The sequence below is a fragment of the Leptodactylus fuscus genome, chromosome 1, assembly GCF_031893055.1.
Source record: "Leptodactylus fuscus isolate aLepFus1 chromosome 1, aLepFus1.hap2, whole genome shotgun sequence".
In the NCBI taxonomy this organism is placed as follows: Eukaryota; Metazoa; Chordata; class Amphibia; order Anura; family Leptodactylidae; genus Leptodactylus; species Leptodactylus fuscus.
The window spans coordinates 56614634-56637030 of record NC_134265.1 but is presented as its reverse complement, the minus strand read 5'-3'; the positions used below and the strand labels follow the sequence as shown (position 1 = coordinate 56637030).

The 22397-nt window shown below is 40.9% G+C and overlaps 1 protein-coding gene across 2 annotated transcripts; it reads left to right on the top strand.

Moving 5' to 3' along the window:
* The first annotated feature begins 3013 nt into the window (after window positions 1–3013).
* Window positions 3014–17423, top strand: LOC142192576 (general transcription factor IIH subunit 2). Of its 2 annotated transcripts, none has more exons than XM_075262426.1 (16): window positions 3014–3065; window positions 4469–4554; window positions 4635–4712; window positions 5246–5282; window positions 5378–5464; window positions 6168–6218; window positions 7118–7172; window positions 7761–7866; window positions 8942–9032; window positions 9207–9294; window positions 11636–11743; window positions 12699–12762; window positions 13080–13183; window positions 13999–14101; window positions 14794–14833; window positions 15839–17423. In XM_075262426.1, exons 2-16 carry the CDS (start codon window positions 4499–4501, stop codon window positions 15956–15958), a joined length of 1188 nt encoding a protein of 395 aa, XP_075118527.1. In that variant the 5' UTR covers window positions 3014–3065; window positions 4469–4498; the 3' UTR covers window positions 15959–17423. The 2 variants fall into 2 exon arrangements, with proteins under 2 accessions (XP_075118527.1, XP_075118528.1); XM_075262427.1 differs by having other exon boundaries at window positions 3020–3065; window positions 4474–4554.
* Window positions 17424–22397: the final 4974 nt, after the last annotated feature.

Genomic DNA, 22397 nt, shown 5'->3' with positions numbered 1-22397 from the left:
GTTCACACCTGCGCCCAGTCTCCGCCTTAGTAATCCAGCGGGTTTCCGTCTTCTACCCTGAGAAACTGTCCATTTTCTCAGGGCAGAAGACGGAAACCCACCAGAGCTAAAGAAGAGACCGAGCGCAGGTGTGAACCCGGCCTTAGAATGTTTTTTGTTGGTATTAGGCCTCTTCCATTTCAACATCACATTTAAATTCTTGCTCGTTGACCTCCATATGGTTATTTACATCGTCCATGATGCAGTCTCCATCTTTATCATATAGGAAGAAGTTGTCTTCCATCATTTCAATATCGTCTGCATATTGTCTTCCTTGTACTTCCATTTTGTCACAATATAATGTACTTGCAACAAACACAACTAGTAACACAGTAAAAAAAATTACTAGAATGTGAAGTACAAGGCTGCCTAAGAATGAAGTGATGTAATAGAAGCGATGAGGTCATATCGTGATGTGCAAAAGTTTTAGGCAGATGTGGGGGGAAATGTTATAAAGTAAGAATGCTTTCAAAAATAAAACAGTAAGGGTACGTTCACACGGCAGAATTTGCATTCCGTATGTGAACATTCCACAGGATGCCGATCCCGCTCCGGTTTAGGCCCAAATGAATGGGCTTAGTCAGGAGCTAGTCTTGTGCCGCAGACGCTGTGGCTGAGTCAGCCAGGGAATTCGTGGCAAGATAGGTCACGTCGCCTCTTTTTTCCGCAAGTGGTAAAAAAAACGCTAGCAGAAAAAATAAGCGAGCAGCTCCCATTGAAGTCAATGGGAGCCATTTTTGGCAGCGGATTTTGAGGCGGATTCCGCATCAAAATCCGCTACCAGAAAACTCCATGTGAACACACCCTTAGTGGTTTATTTTTGTCAAGTGACAAAATGAAGTGAAGAAAAGAGAAATGTAAATTCCGTCAATATTTGGTACGACCTTTGCCCTTTTCCGTAGAAAGACACATAATGTATACCAAACATAATAGGACACGTTTATGTAGACTGGTGTTGCCAGTCTTTAGAACCCCGGAGGGTGCGTCACATTGAAGACGAGGCACACACCTCTATATAAATAGCATGCACCCTCCGTTGGGTTGTAAATGATGATAAATCTGGTAGGACACAGATGAGTTGAATACACAGGCGATTGAAGTAGGAGCTGTCACAGCTCAGCTCCTACTTCATCGCTGAGCTCCGGCGACTGAAGATGTAGGTGCGATGTGATTACGTCATTCACATCGCGCGTACAGCTCAGGGGCGGTTCACACTTGCGCCCAGTCTCCAGTTTGTCATTCCGCCGGGTTTCCGTCTTCAGACCTGGCTAAACTGGACAGGGGACGGAAACCCGGCAGTCAGTTTTAAAACCTATTCACTTGAATGGGTTTGTAAAGGTAATCGTCTGTGTCCGCCTTCTGCCTGTCCGCGGGGAAAATGTTTGGTTTTTTTTTAGCCGGACACAAAGCCCTGTATGACCAACTTTGTGTTTGGCTAAAAAAAAACGGTTTCCCCATGGACAGGCAAAAGGCGCACACAGACGTACACCTTTACAAACCCATTCAAGTGAAAGGGTTTTAAAACTGACCACCGGGTTTCCGTTCCCTGACCAGTTTAGCCAGGTCTGAAGACGGAAGCTCGGCGGAATGCACACGCCGGGCACTGGGCGCAAGTGTGAACCGATCCTCAGTGACTGAGACTGCAGAAATAGCAGCGGGGGAGAGAGGAATGGTGAGTAGCAGTGTTTTTTATGTTAAACATTGAGGGCAAATTGATGGGGAACATAATGAAAGGGGCACATGAAACTAGGGGCAGATGAAGCGGGGGGCATGAAACTGGGGCAAGAGATGGAAGGGCATGAAACTGGGGACAGATGGAGGGGGGGCATGAAACTGGGGGAGAGATGGAAGGGGGACATGAAACTAGGGACAGATGAAGGGGGGGGGGGGAGCATGAAACTGGGGCCAGAGATGGAGGAACATGAAACTGGGGGCAGGTGGAGGGGGGGCATGAAACTGGGGGAGAGATGGAAGGGAGACATGAAACTGGGGGTAGATGAAGGGGAGCACTTAAACCAGGGGGTGTTAAGGGGGAGTAGCTGGAGAGACCCAACCGTCCCGATTTCCGCGGGACATTCACGATTCCGGTGACATGTCCCGCAGTCCCGGTTGGAGGGAGGTATGTCCTGATTTCAACTCAGATCTGCGTCCAGAGGACGCAGATCTGAGTTGAACACATACACGGCTGTAGCCCAAAATCATGCTGATAGAGCCCCAAATATACGTGAATAGACTTTAAAAAGGCTATTCAGGCACCGTAAGTGTTATATTAAACTACCCCCCCCCATTTTAAAATAATACCCTAAAAAAGAATATGCTAATCATACTTACCGATGCACGGTGGGCGGTCGTGTACGGTCCGACGTCATCTTCTGCACGCCTCCTCTTCTTTCTTCTTCTCAGATAGAGCCCCTTTAATACTGTGGGGCAGTTGGAAGGGAACATGATATTGTAGGGACATATAATGTATGGGTGACTGTAGGAGGATTATACTGTGTGGGGGCACATGAATAAGAAATGAGACTGGGCGGAGTCAACATAAAAGTGGGCGGAGCTAAATTTGCCAACACGCGCATAGCCCGCCGCACATTCTGTCCCTCTTTCTGAAAGGGAGGTCTACCGTCTGCATATTATTAAAGTTCCAGGGGGAGGGGACTTGCATATCATTTCTATTTTAAAAAATCCTCAATTTTATAGAAACATTATGGGGTACCCTACTACATGTGACTATAGGAACAGCCTGTGATATCTGTGTATGTCTCTGGTGCACTTGTCTTGTCATGTCCATGCTTCCCCAATACGAGTCATTTCTCTCTCCCTCCTATGGAAACCTTAGGCCAAGGCGTTCCCCTATCGCAGACTATAGCAGTTCTTTATTTCTATAATACGGTTTTGCAGCGTCAACAAAACTGTGCGCTGTGGCCGGAACTTCTGTTCACCGCTGTTGTTTCCAGGGGAGTTGTATTTGGTTGCGCACACGTGGAAGAGACCGGAGCGGAGCGGCAGCGCCGGGTGTTGTGTGGAAGGTATGAGTGTGTAGTAGGAGACTGTTCATACATGTAGTACTAGGTCCTCGTCCAGGAGTGCGGTTATGAAGGCTCTCTGTGGTCTGCAGCAGTAGAAATGATATACAATGTGTGTGTGTGACAGCTTACATCCTCCCGGGCTCACCTTATATGACCAGCCTCTGACATTAGGTGATAGCTCACATCAATTAAAGGGATTGTCCATATTCTGTAGTAGAACAGCTGGACCTAGGAGACCCCTCCCTCTGCTCAGCTGGGGACCATATGTACATAGGGCATCATCAGGACAACCTCTGTCCATATGCTGTAATGCAGGTATCATCAATCGGCCCATTCATATGGAGGAAAACGGCTCCGCTAGCGGCACCCATTGAAGTCAATGGGAGTCTTTTTTTTTTCAGCGCTGAAAATTCAGCGCCAAATAAAAGCGCCATTTTCCTCCGTGTGAATGGACCCTCAGCGCTCCAGCTGCTGTGAAACTACAACTCCCATCATGTTCCATTTACTTCCATTGGAGTTCCAAGAACAGCAGAGTAAGTATGCATGCTGGGAGTTGTAGTTTTACAACATCTGGAGTGCTGAAGGTTGCCTACCCCTGCTCTAATGGATGTCTTGGAGGTGGAAGGAGGAACACACTTTAGATTCCCCTTTATAAACCAGATTGGTATTGACATTGGCAGAAGTGAGCTGCCCATTTAGGTTCACACCAGCAACTTGTCAGTAAACAGTTGATGGGCAGAGGGACCACTTTAGACATGAATACGCTGGACTCCTAATCTATGTATTCGGTGTATTTTTTCAGCACTCCTAGTAGCTAAATACAAAATGTCTTTTGTGTTGTTTTGGCCACTGGGAGTATGAATGGATCTGTAGCTGCACTACCCTTTCCTAGGATGGCTTATTATACTGCCAGCTCTGCTTTAATCGCAGCAATGACACTTTATGGCATTGATTGACAGATTCTCCAATGTCCATGTCTGATGGAACGTGCCACTGTATATGCAAACTACGGCATAGGTTTCCCATAAGGTCTCATTGTTCTTAATTTTTTTTTTTTTTTAAAAAGTCATGTCTATGATGTGTTTTATATGAAATTACTTAACTGGTATTAAAAAACTATTAGTATTCCAGCAAATACTGGAATCAATTCAGACCAAGCTGAGAGCTTTTTCTTACTATTGATTCAGTTATGAGACAGGTCTCATAAGGTCTACCATACACCGAATGGATGCAAATATACTGACACCATACAGTATACTAACTCACACGTTACATGAATCTGCACCCAAATAAATCACATGTCTCCCTTTACTTGTAACTAGCGCTGATTTTCATTACTAAGCACCTTATTAAAAAAAATAATAATAATATAATGTACTAAAGCAGAAATGTTATTCTTCTAGTGAAGTTGCCAATATATCCTTGGTATCAAAATGGATGAAGAGCCAGAAAGAACCAAGCGGTGGGAAGGTGGCTATGAGAGGACATGGTAAGAAGCTTACCTACTTTATTGCGCTTTGTTTTATGTTCCTTCTAGTTTGTTATAATGTACTTGTTTTGTCTACGAAGGGAGGTCCTCAAGGAAGATGAATCCGGATCACTGAAGGCCACAATTGATGAGATTCTGTTCAAGGATAAAAGGAAAAGGTAATGTTATGACAAGTGAATCTGTTATGAAAGACAAGATGACTGATGACTAACATGTTCAGTACAGGGTGACATTGATGTAACACCACTTTTAAGATACCAATTCTTCTTAAGGAGATCTAGATACGAAGGAGTCGCATGCTATGCAGCTATAGAACAGATGGCTCTATGTTACCTTTTTCAAGGTTTACGCTAGGTTCACACCTGCATTGAGGTTTCTGTTTTTCAGGTCTGCTTGGGGACCTGAAAAGTGGAAACTCAATCCGCTTAAAAAGCAGTTACCTATGGAACCCCACATACCCTATAGACTAAGTGTGATATGTCGGGTTTTCGACCGAAAATTGCAGAGAGCAGGACTTTTCTCTCTGCATTTTTCGAGCAGAATGAGGAATCCCCGAATAGTCACCGTGTGCAAATGTGAACCCAGCCTTAAAGAGGAGTGGGTACGTGCATATTAGTGCTGTATTCACTTTATTTGGTGTTATATTCAGGATTTTATATGAAGAATATTTAGTTTCTGTTTGCTTTTACAGAGTGTTTGAACATCATGGACAAGTTCGCTTGGGAATGGTAAGCGGAAACTGCAGACTTACTCTCCAAGCATTTACACTATAAACCCTTTGTTATCCACAGTACGTATATAATAAGGCACAATTTCTTACCAGATGCGTCACATGTTTGTGATAATTGATGCATCCAGAACAATGGAGGATCAAGACCTGAAACCCAACAGACTTACTAGCACATTGAAAGTAAGCAAGTTTCATAAAAAGTGTTTACCTTCTATATTGTCTATATAAGTATGTATTCACACAGGTTATTAGTTACCCAGGGGTCCATAGAGTGACATTACTTGCATTGTATATTTCTTCTGTTTACCTGACTGGATATATAGTCTTTTGTGGAAGACTAGATATTATATACAACTCAATTTCTGCTTCAGACCATTGTGTTTATTACCTATGTCCTTCTATAGGAAAGAGCAAGGCGCAAATTTTTTTAGAATTAGTGGTAAAAATTGTAATTGCAAAATTTTTACACTTTTTTTCATAAATCTACATATTAATTTGGAAAACTAAAAACAATGAGCAAAAATTCTTTAAAATGTGTTTAACCTAAAAACATGATTTAAACAATAGGTCATTTCCTGGCGACACATTCCCTTTAAAGAGATATGGTGACCAATTTTCTTTATGGTTCAATACTATTGTGAACAAAAATTTTATAAAACATTAAAAAGCAAACATGCGCATCAGCCATGATCACTTCGGCTTTCCTTTAAATTGTGTTACTAAATTGAATGTCAAACTATTCATCGGTTTACGTTAGGACTAATGTTGTATTTCAAGAGTTGATGATATGTATATTACTGTATTACTTGTGCTCGGCTAAATGATTAATATGGAGTACATAAACATTCACCAGTGATTGACATTTAATTAATTTATTTTTTAGTTGCTGGAGTATTTTGTGGATGAATATTTTGATCAAAACCCAATAAGCCAGGTACAGTTCATGTAATAACATTTTCCAAATTGTTCGTTGAAACGGTCATGGATGGTTGAGCCAAAAAGAACAGTCACTTTTGCATCTTTTTTATAGCTTTTCAAAACCTTTTTTGTGTGGTGGCTTCTTGTATCTTGTTAAAGGGGCTTTCTCATCTCAGAGTTTCACCCACTCCCCTGTCTCTTCTCCTCCTAACTTCCTGGTTTTCCACTCAGGTGCTTGTTGTAAATTGTTACCTCTGGATTTACATCCAGAGATAACTGAGGTTCTGACCAAGGAACCGTTCTACACTTATGATGGCACAGCAACTGAAAGCACTTAGCAGAGAGCGAAGAGAATATAGATAGCTGAGAACAGGGTCCGAGTCATCAGCTTGACTAAAAAGGTGGTCTATAACCACTGAAGAGTCATACTGAAAAACTATCTGGCCCAGCAAGATAGATAAAGTAATGTATTGGGTAAAACACTTCAGTTATCTTGAGCTACAAATGTAAACAAGAACCCCTTTAAGATATGTTCACATAGACAAATACTTGGAAAAGTCAGAGTATCTTGGCCATGGCACCCACAAAAGCTGGAGGGCTGGAGGTTTCTCTTTTTTTCATAGCACTGATAATGAAGCATCAGACAACAGGAGGTAGATATGATGGACTCTACTTCCCTAATTCTAACATGTATTCTACATTGGAATTGACATCATAAGACTCTATATGAGCATACCCACTTTGTTATTAGTAATAGGGATGACTCTTATTAATGCTTCATTTACTATGAAAATGGAATACCTCCTGAGGTCTCATAGGTTCATACATAGGCAACCATGTGAAAGTGACTGCTCAGGAATCCCAAGGATATCGTTCCACATTGGATGTTTTATTTGCTGGTTTTATTTTGTTTAGATTGGGCTCCTCGTCACAAGAAATAAAAGAGCAGAAAAGCTGACGGAGCTGGCTGGTAAGATCTGCATGTGTTCAGTTCTCTTGAATTATTAAGATACCGCTTAATGTTACATTTGTTAAAGGTGTATTTGCGGTGATTGAAGGGATCTTCTGACGGCTTATTAAGGTATTCTTAAGGGCAGCACGATGGCTCAGTGGTTAGCACTGCAGCCTTGCAGCGCTAAATCCTGGGTTCAAATCCTGCCAAGGGCAACATCTGCAAGGAAGTTGTATGTTCTCCCCATGTTTGCATGGGTTTCCTCCCACACACCAAAGACATACTGATAGGGAATGTAGATTGTGAGCCCTCTATGGGACAGTCACTGACAATATCTGTAAAGCGCTGCAGAATATGTCAACAGTTAACTCTGCATTGGTCATTTAAAGGGGTTATTCTGCACATTCAGTCCGACCACAGCCAAGCAGAATTTGGGCGTAACTGGTTGTGGACAGTGCTCCCATTCACTTCAATGGGATTGCCGAGTGCTGTACTTTGTGGGATAACGCCTATGTATTTTTCTAAGATTATATTTTTATTCTTACCATGGACTTATTTATTACTCTTGCCAATAAGATGTATAATTTTTTTCTTTCATTCCCCCAGGTAACCCCAGGCAGCACATAACAGCATTGAAGAAAGCTGTAGACATGACCTGCAGTGGCGAGCCTTCTCTGTATAATTCTCTTAACCTTGCACTGCAGACACTAAAGTAAGTATCTGTTCACTTCACTGCTAAAATCAAAACATACTAAAAAAAAAAGTGCTTTCCGTGCTTCCCTATAAAAAGGCTCTCGGATGCTACTTTTGGGTAGAGTACATCTTGGTGAGAGATCATTGATTGCTATAAATACCTTTGCATTGCGACTGAAGAAATTTTGTCCAGTTGACAGACTTTAAAAAGGGGGGGGGGTGCATGATTGGTCTGAGAGAAGCTGGATGGAAAGCTGACAAATTGCCCACCATCTAGGCCATTCTGACCTTGTGTTCAAGCTAGAGGTGGACCAATGGGGGTACTAGAACCTCCTTTCAGTTGTACAGTTTTCTCCAATAAATTTCTCCTTTCTCTCTAATATTGTAGCCACTTACATATATTGTCATTACTTTCACACATAGAAAGTTCATATGATTCCAACACCTCCTTCTTGGTGCGCTATTTGATTTGTCACTGAGTGTATCCAGGCCATAATTAACCAACCCATGGTCTGTGTGGAAAAAATCATTGCGTGGACTACTTTGTCTGTATTGTGGAAGGCACAATACTGGGAGACTGTTGTAATGTACACAGTTTTCTCCTGGTCATTCTAGTCCACGGACATGCAGACCTGGTGGTTTTATTTTTATACAGCCATCTGAGTAAACCCTTAGGGTGCATTCACACTGAGTAAACGCTAGCTTATTTTGTAGAGTAAAATTACACTTGTAAATTTTGCTATCCCATTGACTTCAATGATATTTTTTTTACAAGTGTAAAAATACGCCTGTAAAAAATATGCCTGTAAAAAATACACCTGTAAAAATACGCCTGTAAAATGTCATTGAAGTCAATGGGATAGCAAAATTTACAAGTGTCATTTTACTCTACAAAATAAGCTAGCGTTTACTCAGTGTGAATGCACCCTTAGGTAATTTTCTTTCCATATTGCCTAGTGCCCTGGAATTATATGGGAAGCAACTGGATTTGTGCGACTGTAAATTCATGTTATTTAGTACAATAATGGCCATGTGCATTCTTTTCCATTGTGTAGCTTTTACTAGTTCATTTTATTTCTTAAATCTTTATATAGACACATGCCAGGCCACACAAGTCGTGAAATATTGGTGATTTTTAGCAGTCTGACAACATGTGATCCATCCAATATATATGATATTATCAAGGTATGTGTATGATGTGAGTTGTGTCATAGTAATAATTATCTATACACAACATTGGAAAATGATTTGTAAGCCAGAAACAAACTTATATTTGTTGTATATATTGTTTATTATATGTAAAATTTGTTGGATAAGCTGCTGTATTTGACCATTTTATATGTTTTCTTTCTCTGGCAGTCTCTGAAAGCTAGCAAAATCAGGGTGTCTGTTATAGGGCTTTCTGCGGAGGTGCGTGTCTGCACTGTGCTTACCCGGGAGACCGGAGGTGAGAGATGATTTATTGAGTTTTACCTTTTTTTGACAGTTTAGAAGATTTATATTATTTAACGGTTTAGTTTGCTAAATAGAGTGTTTATTGTCGGACTTAGGGGATGTTCACAGAGTTTTTTTGCAGGCGGATTTTGACGAGGAATCTGCCTCAAAATCTGCCTGCAGAAATGGCACCCATTGATTTCAGTGGGAGCTGCTCGCTTTTTTTTCCCCTCTAGCTAGTAGTAGAAAAAAAAAGTGACATGACCCATTTTGCCGCGGATCCTGTGGCTGAGTCAGCCGCGGCCTCCGCAGCTCGCGACACACTCCTGTTTAGGCCCATTCATTCTGGCCTAAACAGGAGTGGGATGCTGCACCAGATTGCTGATGCTGCATCGGCAGCCCGTCGCAACTAGCTGCGTGAAATGTTTACAAGGTGGAAGAGGTTTCCGCCATCTTTTCCTCTGTGTGAACATACCCTTAATGCAGATACTGAAAGAGTTCAGAAAAGGCAGAACATGAGTTCACAGATGTGTACATAGGAGACTGTCAGTGTCTGCCAGAAATTGGCAGACGAAAAATGTCTTGCACACATAACTTTTTCATGAACCAATTTCAGTTTTAAAACAGACACCCTATGTGTCAGTCAATGGGGCCCTTTGGGCTTTGTATGTATCCATATTGTAGTGCTTGGTGTGTCTGTTGTTCTGGTCTTCAGGACCGACCGACAGCCTGATGTAGATGTGAACTTAGTCTTACACTTATAAACTGGGTACCGATCCTCCTAACACTTACAAAATTGTACACATTTAAAAGAACCTTTCATCACCTCTGCCAAGTCCAACCCTTCACATCATTTAATAGGTGCTGCTCCACTGATTCTGGAACAGATGTTTGGGTTTTTTTTAGCCCATAAAAAGTTGTGTTAGTTTTGGTGCCTGATATACTTTTTAAACTCTTTACTGCCAGGAGAGAGGTGTCAAACAGGAGCAAGCAGGGGTGTGATACTGAGCTTTGACAATGGCTGCCTCTTATTGGAGATTTGGTTCACACATCCTTGCCTGCTCCTAGCTGACGCTGCTGACCTGACAGTGCAGACCTAAATAGCATATCGGGCACCAAAACTAACTGCAACAGTTGTCCTGGAATGGCTGGGGCTAGAGAAAAAAATCCAACCAAGCTAAAATCAGTGGCTCACCGTCTACTAAGAGATGCGAAGAACTGCTATTGGTGGAGGTGGTGCAAGGTCCTTTTTTTACAAGCTTAATACACTTGCAATATGCTAGCAAAACACTTGACAGGCTGCACTAGCATACGCTGTTTTTTCTTTTTTTTTTTTTTTTTTTTTTTTTTGGGGGGGGGGGGTTGTCTAAAAGCTGGTCATCACAAACTGTGAATTGATATCTGCACATGTGCCCCAAAAAAGATATTTTGTGCTTGTACATGGGCGCTTGTACATGGGCAGCCTGTGACAATGGCCACTGGTGAAAGAACACCTGTGACATCTATGTATAACTGAGGGTGGCAAGCAACTTGAATTCCTGGGCAAAAGTTGATTTTTCAGGTTTTTAATTTTTTTTTGTTTTTTACTTGTTAAACTTCTTTGTTAAGTCTCTTGCAGACCCCGTTGCTTTGTATCTTATGCACTAGTGAAGAATATGTTATACATATAAAAATCGTAGCAGACTATTCATAAAGGGGGTTGTCCAATCTCAGACCAATATTGAAAGACAAATGTTATTGTTTGTATAACAAAAAGTTGTACAATTTTCCAATATAATTTCTGTAGCAATTCCTCAGTTTTCTAGATCAAAAAATCAGTCCATGGTCATGTGATATACACAGGTGCACTGATCGTTACAGTCACAGCACAGTAATCAGACACCTGCCTGGTAATCAGCTGTTCACCTGTGTGCTCATCACATGACCATGGTCTGTACATCACATGACCATGGTCTGTACATCACATGACCATGGTCTGTACATCACATGACCATGGTCTGTACATCACATGACCATGGTCTGTACATCACATGACCGTGGACTGATTTTTTTTTAATTCACCGTAATTAAGCAGAATGAATGGCAACAAGCAAAGATCTAGAAACCCCTGAGGAATTGATACAGAAAGTTTAATGGAAAGTTGTACAACTGTTTATTATACAAACAATAACATTTGTCTCTCAAGGTTGGTCTGAAAGTGTCCAACCCCTTTTAAGTGTGAGATAAATCCTCCATTATAGACAATGTCGCCTTCTTATGATTTGCAGTAATATGTACATTCTTTATGAATAGTTTGTGGGTAATGTTGTGTTGAACCTTCTGTTTTACACAGTCTTTTATGGTTTCTTTAACAGGAGTTTATCATGTTATTTTGGATGAGAGCCACTATAAAGAACTTCTGATGCACCACGTCACTCCTCCTCCAGCAAGTAACAGCTCTGAGTGCTCCCTTATACGCATGGGTATGTGCCCAGTAATTCCTCTCTTACTAAGTACTACTATACCAGTGACATTAATTTTTTTTTTTTTTTTTTTTTTTTTGGGGGGGTGGGGGGTAAAAACTCATTATATAGTTATCGGCCCATATCATAATACATAGACCTTATATCTGGCCCCGTACATTATATGGAGCGCACTTTACAGCAAATGCTGTGGTTTCATTGAGATCTATTCATCATATCTATATGTGTCTTTCTGGTCTCCCTTGAGCTGATATACATAAGTATAACTTATTTTACAGTAAAGAAAAGTCTATTCAATTTTACTTTTTATGCAGAGGCATCCAGAAAAATAACCTGCCGGCATTTGTTTTTTATGGATGTTATTCAGTGGCATTGGACAGAGGTGCACATTGACCTTCATCGCTAATGTGTATATCTGATGGAAAGATGCAACCTGATGTGAACAGGGACTCGCTGGTTACAGTTTCTCTCTCTTTGTTACTGTGCACACATATCTTTGTCTGGGTTACTTGTTACCAGTAGGTGAAGTGCACGCTATCTAGTGGTAGCAACATAACCTTATCAAACCTCCCAGCAAACTGTAATTCGTTTATGCTATTGTTCTGTTACAGTTGCTTTAGGATGTTGATAACATATTGCTAGGGGATATCATCAATTGCTAGTGGATATCATCAATGTTCAATCTGCATAGGTTGCCATGCTGTGTTGTTTTCAGGTTAGCTCTCTTTAGCTTTCATTAGAGGCAACATGATCATCCCATTGTAGTCAATAGCCAACCATGCAGTAGCTGAAAAAGTAGCACCGTTATAAGGTAAAGTGGCATTCTGCCATTCTAGTGTCAGTGTCCCTACGTTCTGCTTAGTGACTGAGATCACAATCCTAGCAATATGTTATCAGTGCTTTCCTGAATAACTTCTGGTTGTAGTCCTACTTCTCTCCCTCTCATTCATTGTAGGTTTCCCTCAGCATACAATGGGTTCTCTCGCTGATCAAGATGCAAAGCCCTCATTTAGCATGGCGTAAGTATATATCCTACATCATGAAGCAAACTAAGAAGTAACTTACTAGCTTGGAATTGTTCTCAGTCGTTTATACTTGCAATGTATGGAGTAATTTTTCAAAATCATGAAAATTTTACTTTAGGGATCATAATACAAGTGGTAGGTGTAAATATATCATAGAAGCTATATTATTTTAGGAGACGGTTCAATTCATGACTCAGAAACAACTTAAGAATGCTTAGATCAGTATAGATGAATGCTAGATTGTCTTGTTCTTTACAGTAGATTGTGGAATTCTCTACTTTATGTCCATTTTTGTTTTTTTTTTCTTCTAGGCACCTGGATAGTAACAGTGAACCAGGCCTTACACTTGGTGGCTATTTCTGTCCACAGTGCAAAGCCAAGTATTCTGAGTTGCCTGTGGAATGCAAAGTTTGCCGTAAGTAGATATTCCAGTAGTTTCTTTTTCAGCTAAGGGAATCACAAACTCAAACAAAGCAACTGGTAGACATAGTATAAATTAATTTGAGTTTAGTTCCTTGGAGCAAAAAGATGTACGTATTAAAGGGGCTGTCTGTGAATCGCAGAAATCTGACGGGTAGCCATGTTGGGGGTAAAACAAAAAAATGCAACTATCTTAGGCTATGTTCACACTATCATTGTAAATGGTGCAATGGACATTAACTGTAGCGGAGTAATGGACACATACGGGAACCCCTCTGTCTTTGTGCTTTCCCATTGACTTTAATGTAAAAACCATGCTATGTAACTCTCTCTTTGAGCTTCAACTTTGTCTTGTACTTTGTGTATCCACCATTTTCAAGTCAGAAATGCCTAAAATCAAGGGGCAATACGGTGGCTCAGTGGTTAGCATTGCAGCCTTGTAGTGCTGTAGTCTTGGTTTCGAATCCCACCAGAAACATCATCTGCAAGGAGTTTTTATGTTCTCCCTGTGTTTTCGGGGATTTCCTCCCATTTTACAAAGACATACTGATAGGAATAAAAATGTATATTGGGATCCCTATATGGGGCTAAAGTCAGTGAGAGCTCACAGTGAATAAGGAGGCAAAGAAAGTGGTAGGTAAAGTTTGAGTCTGTGGACTATAAGTAATTTTATTTGTTTTTAATGATTTAGCTGAATTTTATGACTTGTTTTCATGACTTTGATGTCTTCTGTTTAGTCTCTACTTGGCAACTTCATATCAACAGCATTGTGGAATGTTATTGATTTTTTTTTGCTTTATTTTTTTGTAGGCCTTACCTTAGTGTCTGCTCCTCACTTGGCTCGGTCTTACCATCATTTGTTTCCTTTGGATGCCTTTAAAGAAATTGCTCTCGCAGAATACGAAGGGGAGAGGTAATTGTAGTTAACAAAATCCTCTGCATTGACTCTGGTATCTGTATGTGTTGTACAGATAAATATTCCAGATCATTCTAGCATGCTTGTGATATATACTTGAAAAGTAACCAGTTAAGTGACAAATGTCACTGTAGCGGATGTGCCACGGCTTCACTCACATGGATCCAGATAAGACATTATATTGCAATGACAATAGGTTGGAAGTGAGTCTCCTGGTGGCACAGAAACGGCATGTGACAGATGTTTTAGTTAAACTTATGACCTATTGAATTGCTGATTGTACAACCCCTTCCTTCCTCATCCGAATCCACAGCTCTGGAGTGCTATTCTATGGATCATTAGAATTCTTCATCAGTTGAAGATAGACAGGGGTTCAACACAAGAGCCTCCGGCCAATCAGCTGTTTGAAGAGTCTGCAGCACTTGGTGTACCGAGCACAGCATGGTATATTTGTACTGTGGCTGTTCTTGGTATTACAGATCAGCTCATTTGTATAAAGGTGACTGAGCTGCAGTTAGGCAACGTGACCAAGAAATGTAACATCACATGACATGTGGAGCGAAAGCAGAACTCGGGAAGTGGTGCTGCCACGTCAAACAGTTGATCCATCGGGTGCAGCTCAGGATTGCAATTTTGATACTTTTTTCAGACTACATAGAAGTACTTACTGTATTTTACTTTTTCCTAAGGTATTGTCGGGGCTGTGATGGAGAATTGAAGGATCAACAAGTAAGTCTCTTGTACTGAATGACAGTCAGGTAGAAATTTCAGAAGAAAATTATTAAAACAAAACATTTTATTGTGTATTTAAAGTGACCAATTTCCCTGGGTTGTCAGCATGGACAGTGTGCAGAATAAAATTACTATTCACACCAATGCCCCTATCTTAATTAACTTGAATAGTGACAATTGTATGTGGATTGTACAGTTGTTCAATCAGGGGGATGTACAAAAGGATATGAAAGAAGAACTGCATGTGTTTGGCTATAGCAACCAATCACAGCACAGCTTTTATTTCTCATTTAGAAAAAAGAAAGCTGTTCTGTGAATGGCCTCTATGGCCAATATGACAGGTTTTTCTAGACCCTTGTGAAATCTGTCCCGATCACTTGACAAAGTAGTAATGTGGCAGTGGCATGTGACCAATGAATGTGATGTCACTTCCTTAGAAGAGGAAAGCAGCCATGTTTTTCTAATTCTGGATAACCCCTTTAAATTACTTATTTAAAGTTAGAAATGCACAAAAAATATCCCAGGACTTCCTCCCTAAGTTAACACTTTTTTCCTTTTAATCTCATACTGCAATTAAAATGTAGAGATATTTCAAGAAATCTTGTATTCCAGGAGCTCAGCTTTTTCCTCTCCTCTTCCTCACTGTCCTGTATCTGGCTGATTCACCTGCCTGGAGCCGGAGCTTCTCTGCGGTGCCCTGTCTGTAGTAGGAGACAAGGATTGCTAAAAGGGTTTTCATACAAAATAAATTAACCCCTATCCATAGAATGGGGATAACCTGCAGATCCGTTTGGTGTCTGACCGCTCACTGATATAAAGTATGTATAGAGTGTAGGGGGATAACTTGTGAGTAAATTCTTTTACGCCCCGCTCTCTTGCAAGGCTGCACACCATAAGTCATTCCAAAGATTAATAGGATTTCTATTAGATGTTGCAGTTTGCCATTACTTATTTCTATTACTTACTATTGTATTACTTACTTTTTGTTTTTATCCTTTGCAGGTTTACATTTGCTCAGTATGTCACTGCGTCTTCTGTGTGGAGTGTGACTTGTTCATTCATGACTCCTTACATTGTTGTCCTGGATGTATTCATACACAGCCAAACTCATTGGTTTCATGATGACACCCGTGGTGTATAGACCTGTTTCATCAAGGAAGAAAATCACTTGTGCTGTGCCATGTCCATCACTGTTGAAATGCACAAGCCACACTTGAATTCTGTGAAAGAAACAGCTAATATGGCTGCATATTGACTGCAATGGTGCCTGGCAAAGACCTGTCTCATACGTGGAGTTTTGGAAACAGAAGTATTAATAGAGATTTATATCCGTCACATAACAATCTGATCATCGGTCACCTGCTTGGTCCTGTTATTTCTGAATTTTGTGCATCTTACTGCATTACCTGAAGACAAGTCAGATGTTATAAAAGTCTGACCACTGGTATACAAATAGCTAGGTCCTGTAATAATCTCAAGAACTTCCAGATCCAGTGGTGACACAAGTATATACGTCATCCTTTCTCATGCCACTGTGACATGAATAGGGTGAGGGCAGTCGGGTTTACAGAACTACCTTTGTAAATGATGGTGGGCACCAGGACCGATCTGTTCATGTAGTTGATTGTTGTCCTGATTTCTTTGACACAAATGCTGTAGATATCGACTACTGTTTAAAGCGTAACTAAACTTTTGAACAACTGGTTTCTGGCAGCATTTGCTATTACCATTGCTATTAAGAGCTGGGGCCTGTACACTCCTTGCTGCTCACTGTAAAGTAAAGGTTTATGGCTCTTGTAATGCAGGGAAACTGAGGAAGGGGATGTAACTTTATAAAGTTATGTCTGTGGCAGTATGGAACGTAGAACGGTGCATTTGGTGTCATATGAAAGATAAGATCCTCAGATTATATTCCTGAGATATCGGTTGAAAACAAATATTGGAAGCAGCTGTAGCTGAATATAAATATACCTGCTCCGACTATGTTTTTGACTGATGGTTCCTCTAAAAATGCTATAGCAAGAATAGTGAATTAGGTGTCATATGATAGCTGAGTATCTTGTCAAATGTTGATGTGTACAACTTCAGCCTTGCCTTTGCTGCATTACACAAGACCCACCTACCCACTACTAGGGAAAAGCAGGGTACAACAAGGGAAACAATAAAGAAGTGCAAGATTTCACAGAAAGGAGCCAAAATGTGTTAATAAAGTATATTACAATATTGTTTAATGACACAAATGCTGTCAGAAGATCAAAAGATGTTTGAAAGTTTAGTTATGCTTTAAGACTAGGTTCACATCATTGTTGTGTTCGCCACTTTTCCGTTCCATTAGAGAAACAGAAACGCAGTTTGATTTAAAGGGGTTGTGCGGGGAGTTTAACTGATCTCTCTGACTCTCGATGATGGACCCGGGGGGTTCTGGTCTTGTACTGACCCCCTGGTCATGTGATTTGACCCAGCGTTTCACACCCTTGATCTATTTGCCCGCCCCTTCTCTGACCTAGTCAGTTGTGTTCTGTTGGTAAACGGGTTTCATCACATTTGGTTGACTGTTATATATAAGATTTATATAAAAAATTAAATTGCTTTTTTTTGTGTCAGAAATACAAATATGACCAAATATTTTTTGCATGGTTCTGTTTTTCTCAGTACATGTAATATCAAACAAAAGATTCTAAAAATGGAACATTTTTTAAATATTATTGTATTCATGTAAGTCGCTAAATTATAACTTTGTAAAAAATGACCCCTATACTTCAAACTTTGGACTACCTATAAAACTTCATGTCAATGTTTTCTTAGCCACTTTCAAGCATTTTTCATGGTGTTTTTGTAATTTTGTAAGATTTTGAAGTGATATACCATAGATAATCCTGAATGACCAGAAATTCTGTAAAAATTCTCTGTATAGACTTTACAATATTTTGTCAAAAATAGTTTAAAGTAATATCTGGCTACATTTATGACTTAAAAATACTAAAGCTCTATCAAAAATACTAAGACCAGTTGCAGAAGACTGTGGTGGGGGTCAGTGTCTTTTCTATGGGCCTGTACAAACAACCGTGATTTTCATGCTCCCGTAAGCGGGCCAATAGTCTGGGCCGCATTAGATGGGACAGATCCTATTCCAATCCTATTTTGTGGCCCATGCTTCAGTGGCTCTTATTCATTTAATGAAAAGAGCCACGGAACCAGAGCCGGTGTACGGGCGGCTCACAGGGACATCTCTGTATCCACCGTGTGAATCCCACGATTTTAAATCATGGCAGGCCTGTTGCAGCAGCACGGTCACCTTTAACCAGCCTTAATCATGTATACTGTCATTAGTCTTGCCCATTCATTTACACATGCTTTACTCAGAAGGTTAGAGGAACCCAACTACACAGAGTTTATAGTCAGTAACTACAAACTACAAAGTAACTAACTAAAGGGTATTACAAAAATTTCTCAATTTTTTTAAAAATGCATTGGACATAAATATTATTGGGAAAGTGCAATCTTTTCAAATCAGTCTTTTACAACTTCTGTGGCAAATGAGAATGTGAAAGTGTAAATTACAACAGGATTTTTATCTTGCAACATAATGTGTTTTCCTTTTGAGGGTAATTTGTACTTGCAATGAAGGGGAATGGCATTGTTTCCAAATTTGTACCCAGTTTTGCAAACCTATATATATAGGTATATATTACATGTCCAAAGTTACGTTCTTAGATTACCGGTTTTGCATCAGCTGTTTCTGGAAACTGTCAGACAGAAGCATCAGATTTTAAGATTCACTTCTGCTTTCCAAAAAAATTGTGACATTGCTTTGACCATACAGAGTATCACAGTGACAGAATATTATACTGATTTACTCATTTTACAAAAAAACAATACAGATACAGTATACGGCCAGTGTACCCAGCTATACACATCCCAGCAGAGTGTAATTCTGAAATTCTGTACATGTATAAGCACCCTTAATATAAGGATAGGGCCAGATGCCATTCTGTCTTGTACAGTTTGTTATATCCTGGTTTTCTGTCTGTGAACAGTCAGATCAGATATAGAAGCCATACTAGCTTTTACCCGCGACTTCATCCGCGGAACCCCGACCCCTGTGGTACCAACCTGGAGCGGTGCGCAGGCTTGTTCCTTTGCCTTGTGTCCGCAGCGGGCCCTTGCTACACCTGTGGGTCCATGGACCCTTGGGGCCCACCCTGCGGCCCGCTGGAACTGTTTACCTCCTGTCGCCCGCCACCCCCCCCTTTCTCCCTCCCCGTTTCCCCATGTGGTCACTCCTTCCTCCTACCTCATGACCCCTTTCCCCGTCTTACCTACCCCGTGCCTCCTTTTCCCCCCACCAGACCCTGCCGACCGTGTGTTCCCTTTCCCCCTACCAACCTCTGACCCCGGGCTCACCACACCCTGGGCTTCCCGTGCACCGATGTTCCGACTTGTAGTGTCCAGAGACGGCAGATGCTGCGGGACAGCTGGCCGAACCAGCGTTCCAGAGCGTGGCGCAGGCAACACCCTGTCCGGCCACGGCAGAGTACTGCGGTCCTGTGGTGAGGCCACACAGGTGGGGCAGCGTATGGACTTGTCGCTGCCCCAGAGTAGAGGCCCTTGTGCAGGACACTCTGGACCTCTCAGAGACGCCATGTTGGTGTGGACGGCGGCCAGACGATAACTCCGCTCACATAGAGAAGCGGCACCCAATCAGGTGAGCTGCTTAAAGGGCTGGGATGACGTCATCCCAGGTCCTACAGCGTGCCAGGTCCTGCAGCGAATTGAACTGTGAGAAGCACTGGGCACGGGAGTGAATTGCGGTGGTGTACGGGAATTCCATGTAGCCTATCGTTCAATCCGGGACCCAAGGTATGTATGTGCGCATTTTCAGACAAATTCGTTCACCCGTGTAGGTATGATTGAGGAACAAACATCCAAACACACAAACATCCATTTCACCTTTATATTAGTGGGATTAGAATACAGAAAATATACCCAATGTGCATGGTAAGTTTCAGGACACTAAAGTGAATATATCAGATCAATAAGAGTGGAGATTTAATGGGAAGAAGAACAATGATGTATACAAGATATATATTGAAGATACCAATCCTACTAATATTATTATTATGTGAAAGTTTGTGTGTTTGGATGTTTGTTACTCAATCACGCACAAACGACCGAACGGATTTGGCTGAAATTTGGCACATAGATAGATAGGAACCCCGATTAAAATATAGGCTGCTTTTTATCCCGGTAAATGACGTCACTACATGACTGTTAAGCGCGAATTTACACACACTATGTTTGAGGATGTTTGATGACATTACAAGCCCTTCAGCTGGCCCATAGGCACACGCTATATGGTGGGCGGAGCTAAACAGGAGGGAGCCGGATAGTGTGCAAGTTGAAGACAATGGAGTGTCATAGAAGATCAGGAGACTACAGAACATACAGGCTGTGTGTGGACAAGAGGAGAATATTGGCTGTAGAGTTTCAGTAAGTAGGTCGGGGAATCAGTTGTTCTGCCTCGGATGGGGGAGGGGGGAGAACTGTTGTACCAGCAGCCATTCAGCCGTGTCTAACACAGAATTACCCGATGTAGCCGAGCTGAGGCAGCGCGGTACCACAGCTTGCTCTGCTCTCCATACAGATGTGCATACAGCTGGGGCTGCTGCGCATATGCACAGATGTAGCAGAGCTGACACGTGGACGCAGGTGGATCACCGCCAACCACATTTGGCTAATTATTAGCCGCTCATTGCCAACAACAACACGTAGACGAAGTCGCGGGCAGAAGTTAGTGTATCATAACTGAATATGAGGGACTTTCTTGATAGATATTATTGGAGAAGTGTTATATTTCATTATAATTAATTGGAGTAAGGGTTAATTGTTATATTCAATTCAGATAATTAATTATTCTTATTTTTTGATAGAAATAATATATATAAATTAGGACAGTGATGGTGAACCTTTTACAGACCGAGTGACCGAACTGCAACACAAAACCCACTAAATTATCACACAGTGACAACACGGCAATTTAACCTTAATACTGTGTTGATCCACAATTACAACAATTATAGACCCACAAAATACAGTCGTGTGAAAGGCTAGTATTAGATCGTATATAATTTTTGATATATTGGCTGTATTAAAGTATCAAGATCACTGGGCTTTGGGTATCTCCCCTCTAGCCAGGATGCCTAGGTAGGAGGTAGAGGTAAGTGTGGGTGTCCTGGCAGAGAATAGAGATATACTGTATACATTTTTTCACCTATTTGTCACAAATATTAAATATATATATATATATATATATATATATATATATATATGTTTCTGTAATGTCTCTTTAATATTTTAAGAAGTCGATATATAAGGATGTTTGATATATTTGGTATTTGAACACTTCTAAATATAAAGAGGGCAAAGTTTCCATTATAAAGATTGCAATGAACCTGTTGGTGCCATCTTTGATGTGGGCATTCTAAAGCTAATAGGAGAACAAGGAAATCTCTGGATATTTTAGATGAGTTAGATCACGTGTCATGTTTCTATTATGTTTGCCAGACGTTTCCTACTACACTGGAGGCGTACTACACAGGACAAAAACCTCCGCGGCTACACCTTTCAGTAAGTTCTCCTATAGTAAATATTTATAGAGTTCTCGTACATTTTCTAGTATAGATGAGATAGAAGCATAAGATCTAGTGGTGATTTCTTCCTTGTAATATTACTAGAGATAGATAGCTCAATATTTGGCATGGTGTTATAGGAGTAGCTAGCAATGTGTGACAGATAAATTTGTATCATTAAAGGGTTTTTTCAGGCAAAAATGTATTTTTTAGAAAATGTCTGTTAGCACTATTAATGGGTTAATAAATGCACCCATATACCTTTTAGCATGTTTTGAGTGATTTCTGGGTTTCTTTCTGGGGAAGCTCCTGGTATCTCCTGCTTTTGTTTACCTAGTTTAGCTTCCTGCTATGTAACGTCCTCACTAACCCCTCTCACCCTAGTCTCCCCTCCTTCCTCTCCCTCCCATAAACCCCCTCCCTGTCTCTCTAGCTATCCCACCCTTCCCTACCTACTCAGCCCAACCCCTATCCCATAGTTTATACTTACCCTCCACGCTTCTTCCTGTGAGACAGCCTCCTCCTTTACTGATTCTGTCTTCTCCTCCAGCGATGATCCACCTCTACTGCACATGCATGGATGCACAGTAGAGGTGGATTACTGGCAGCAGCGCTTGGAGAAGAGCACGTACCCTGCAGAATGTCAAAATTAATGAAAATAATTTTTTTTAGAACATAAGATTTATGTCTGAAACGTAGTGAGGATAGCGCAGATTGGATACAGATACCCCAAATATACATATTGGTATGACATAATTAAAATTATTAATTAAAGTATTTTATATGTATAGAACCTGATCCTTATGTGTTCTGGGGAATATAAAACAAATATCTTTTAACTGGAACTAAGAAGACAACTATGTATAAGGTGTTATTCTTGGCAAGGAATCTGATCTTGAAATATTGGATTTTGAAAAAGTCTCCTTCAATAA

What these genes read in the sequence shown, in the direction of transcription:
- LOC142192576 (XM_075262426.1), top strand. Translation starts at nt 4,499, where the DNA reads ATGGATGAAGAGCCAGAAAGAACCAAGCGGTGGGAAGGTGGCTATGAG. An exon ending in TTCAAGGATAAAAGGAAAAG is followed by an intron (nt 4,713 to 5,245) that starts GTAATGTTATGA and finishes TTGCTTTTACAG; the next exon opens with AGTGTTTGAACATCATGGAC. An exon ending in TGTGGAATGCAAAGTTTGCC is followed by an intron (nt 13,184 to 13,998) that starts GTAAGTAGATAT and finishes ATTTTTTTGTAG; the next exon opens with GCCTTACCTTAGTGTCTGCT.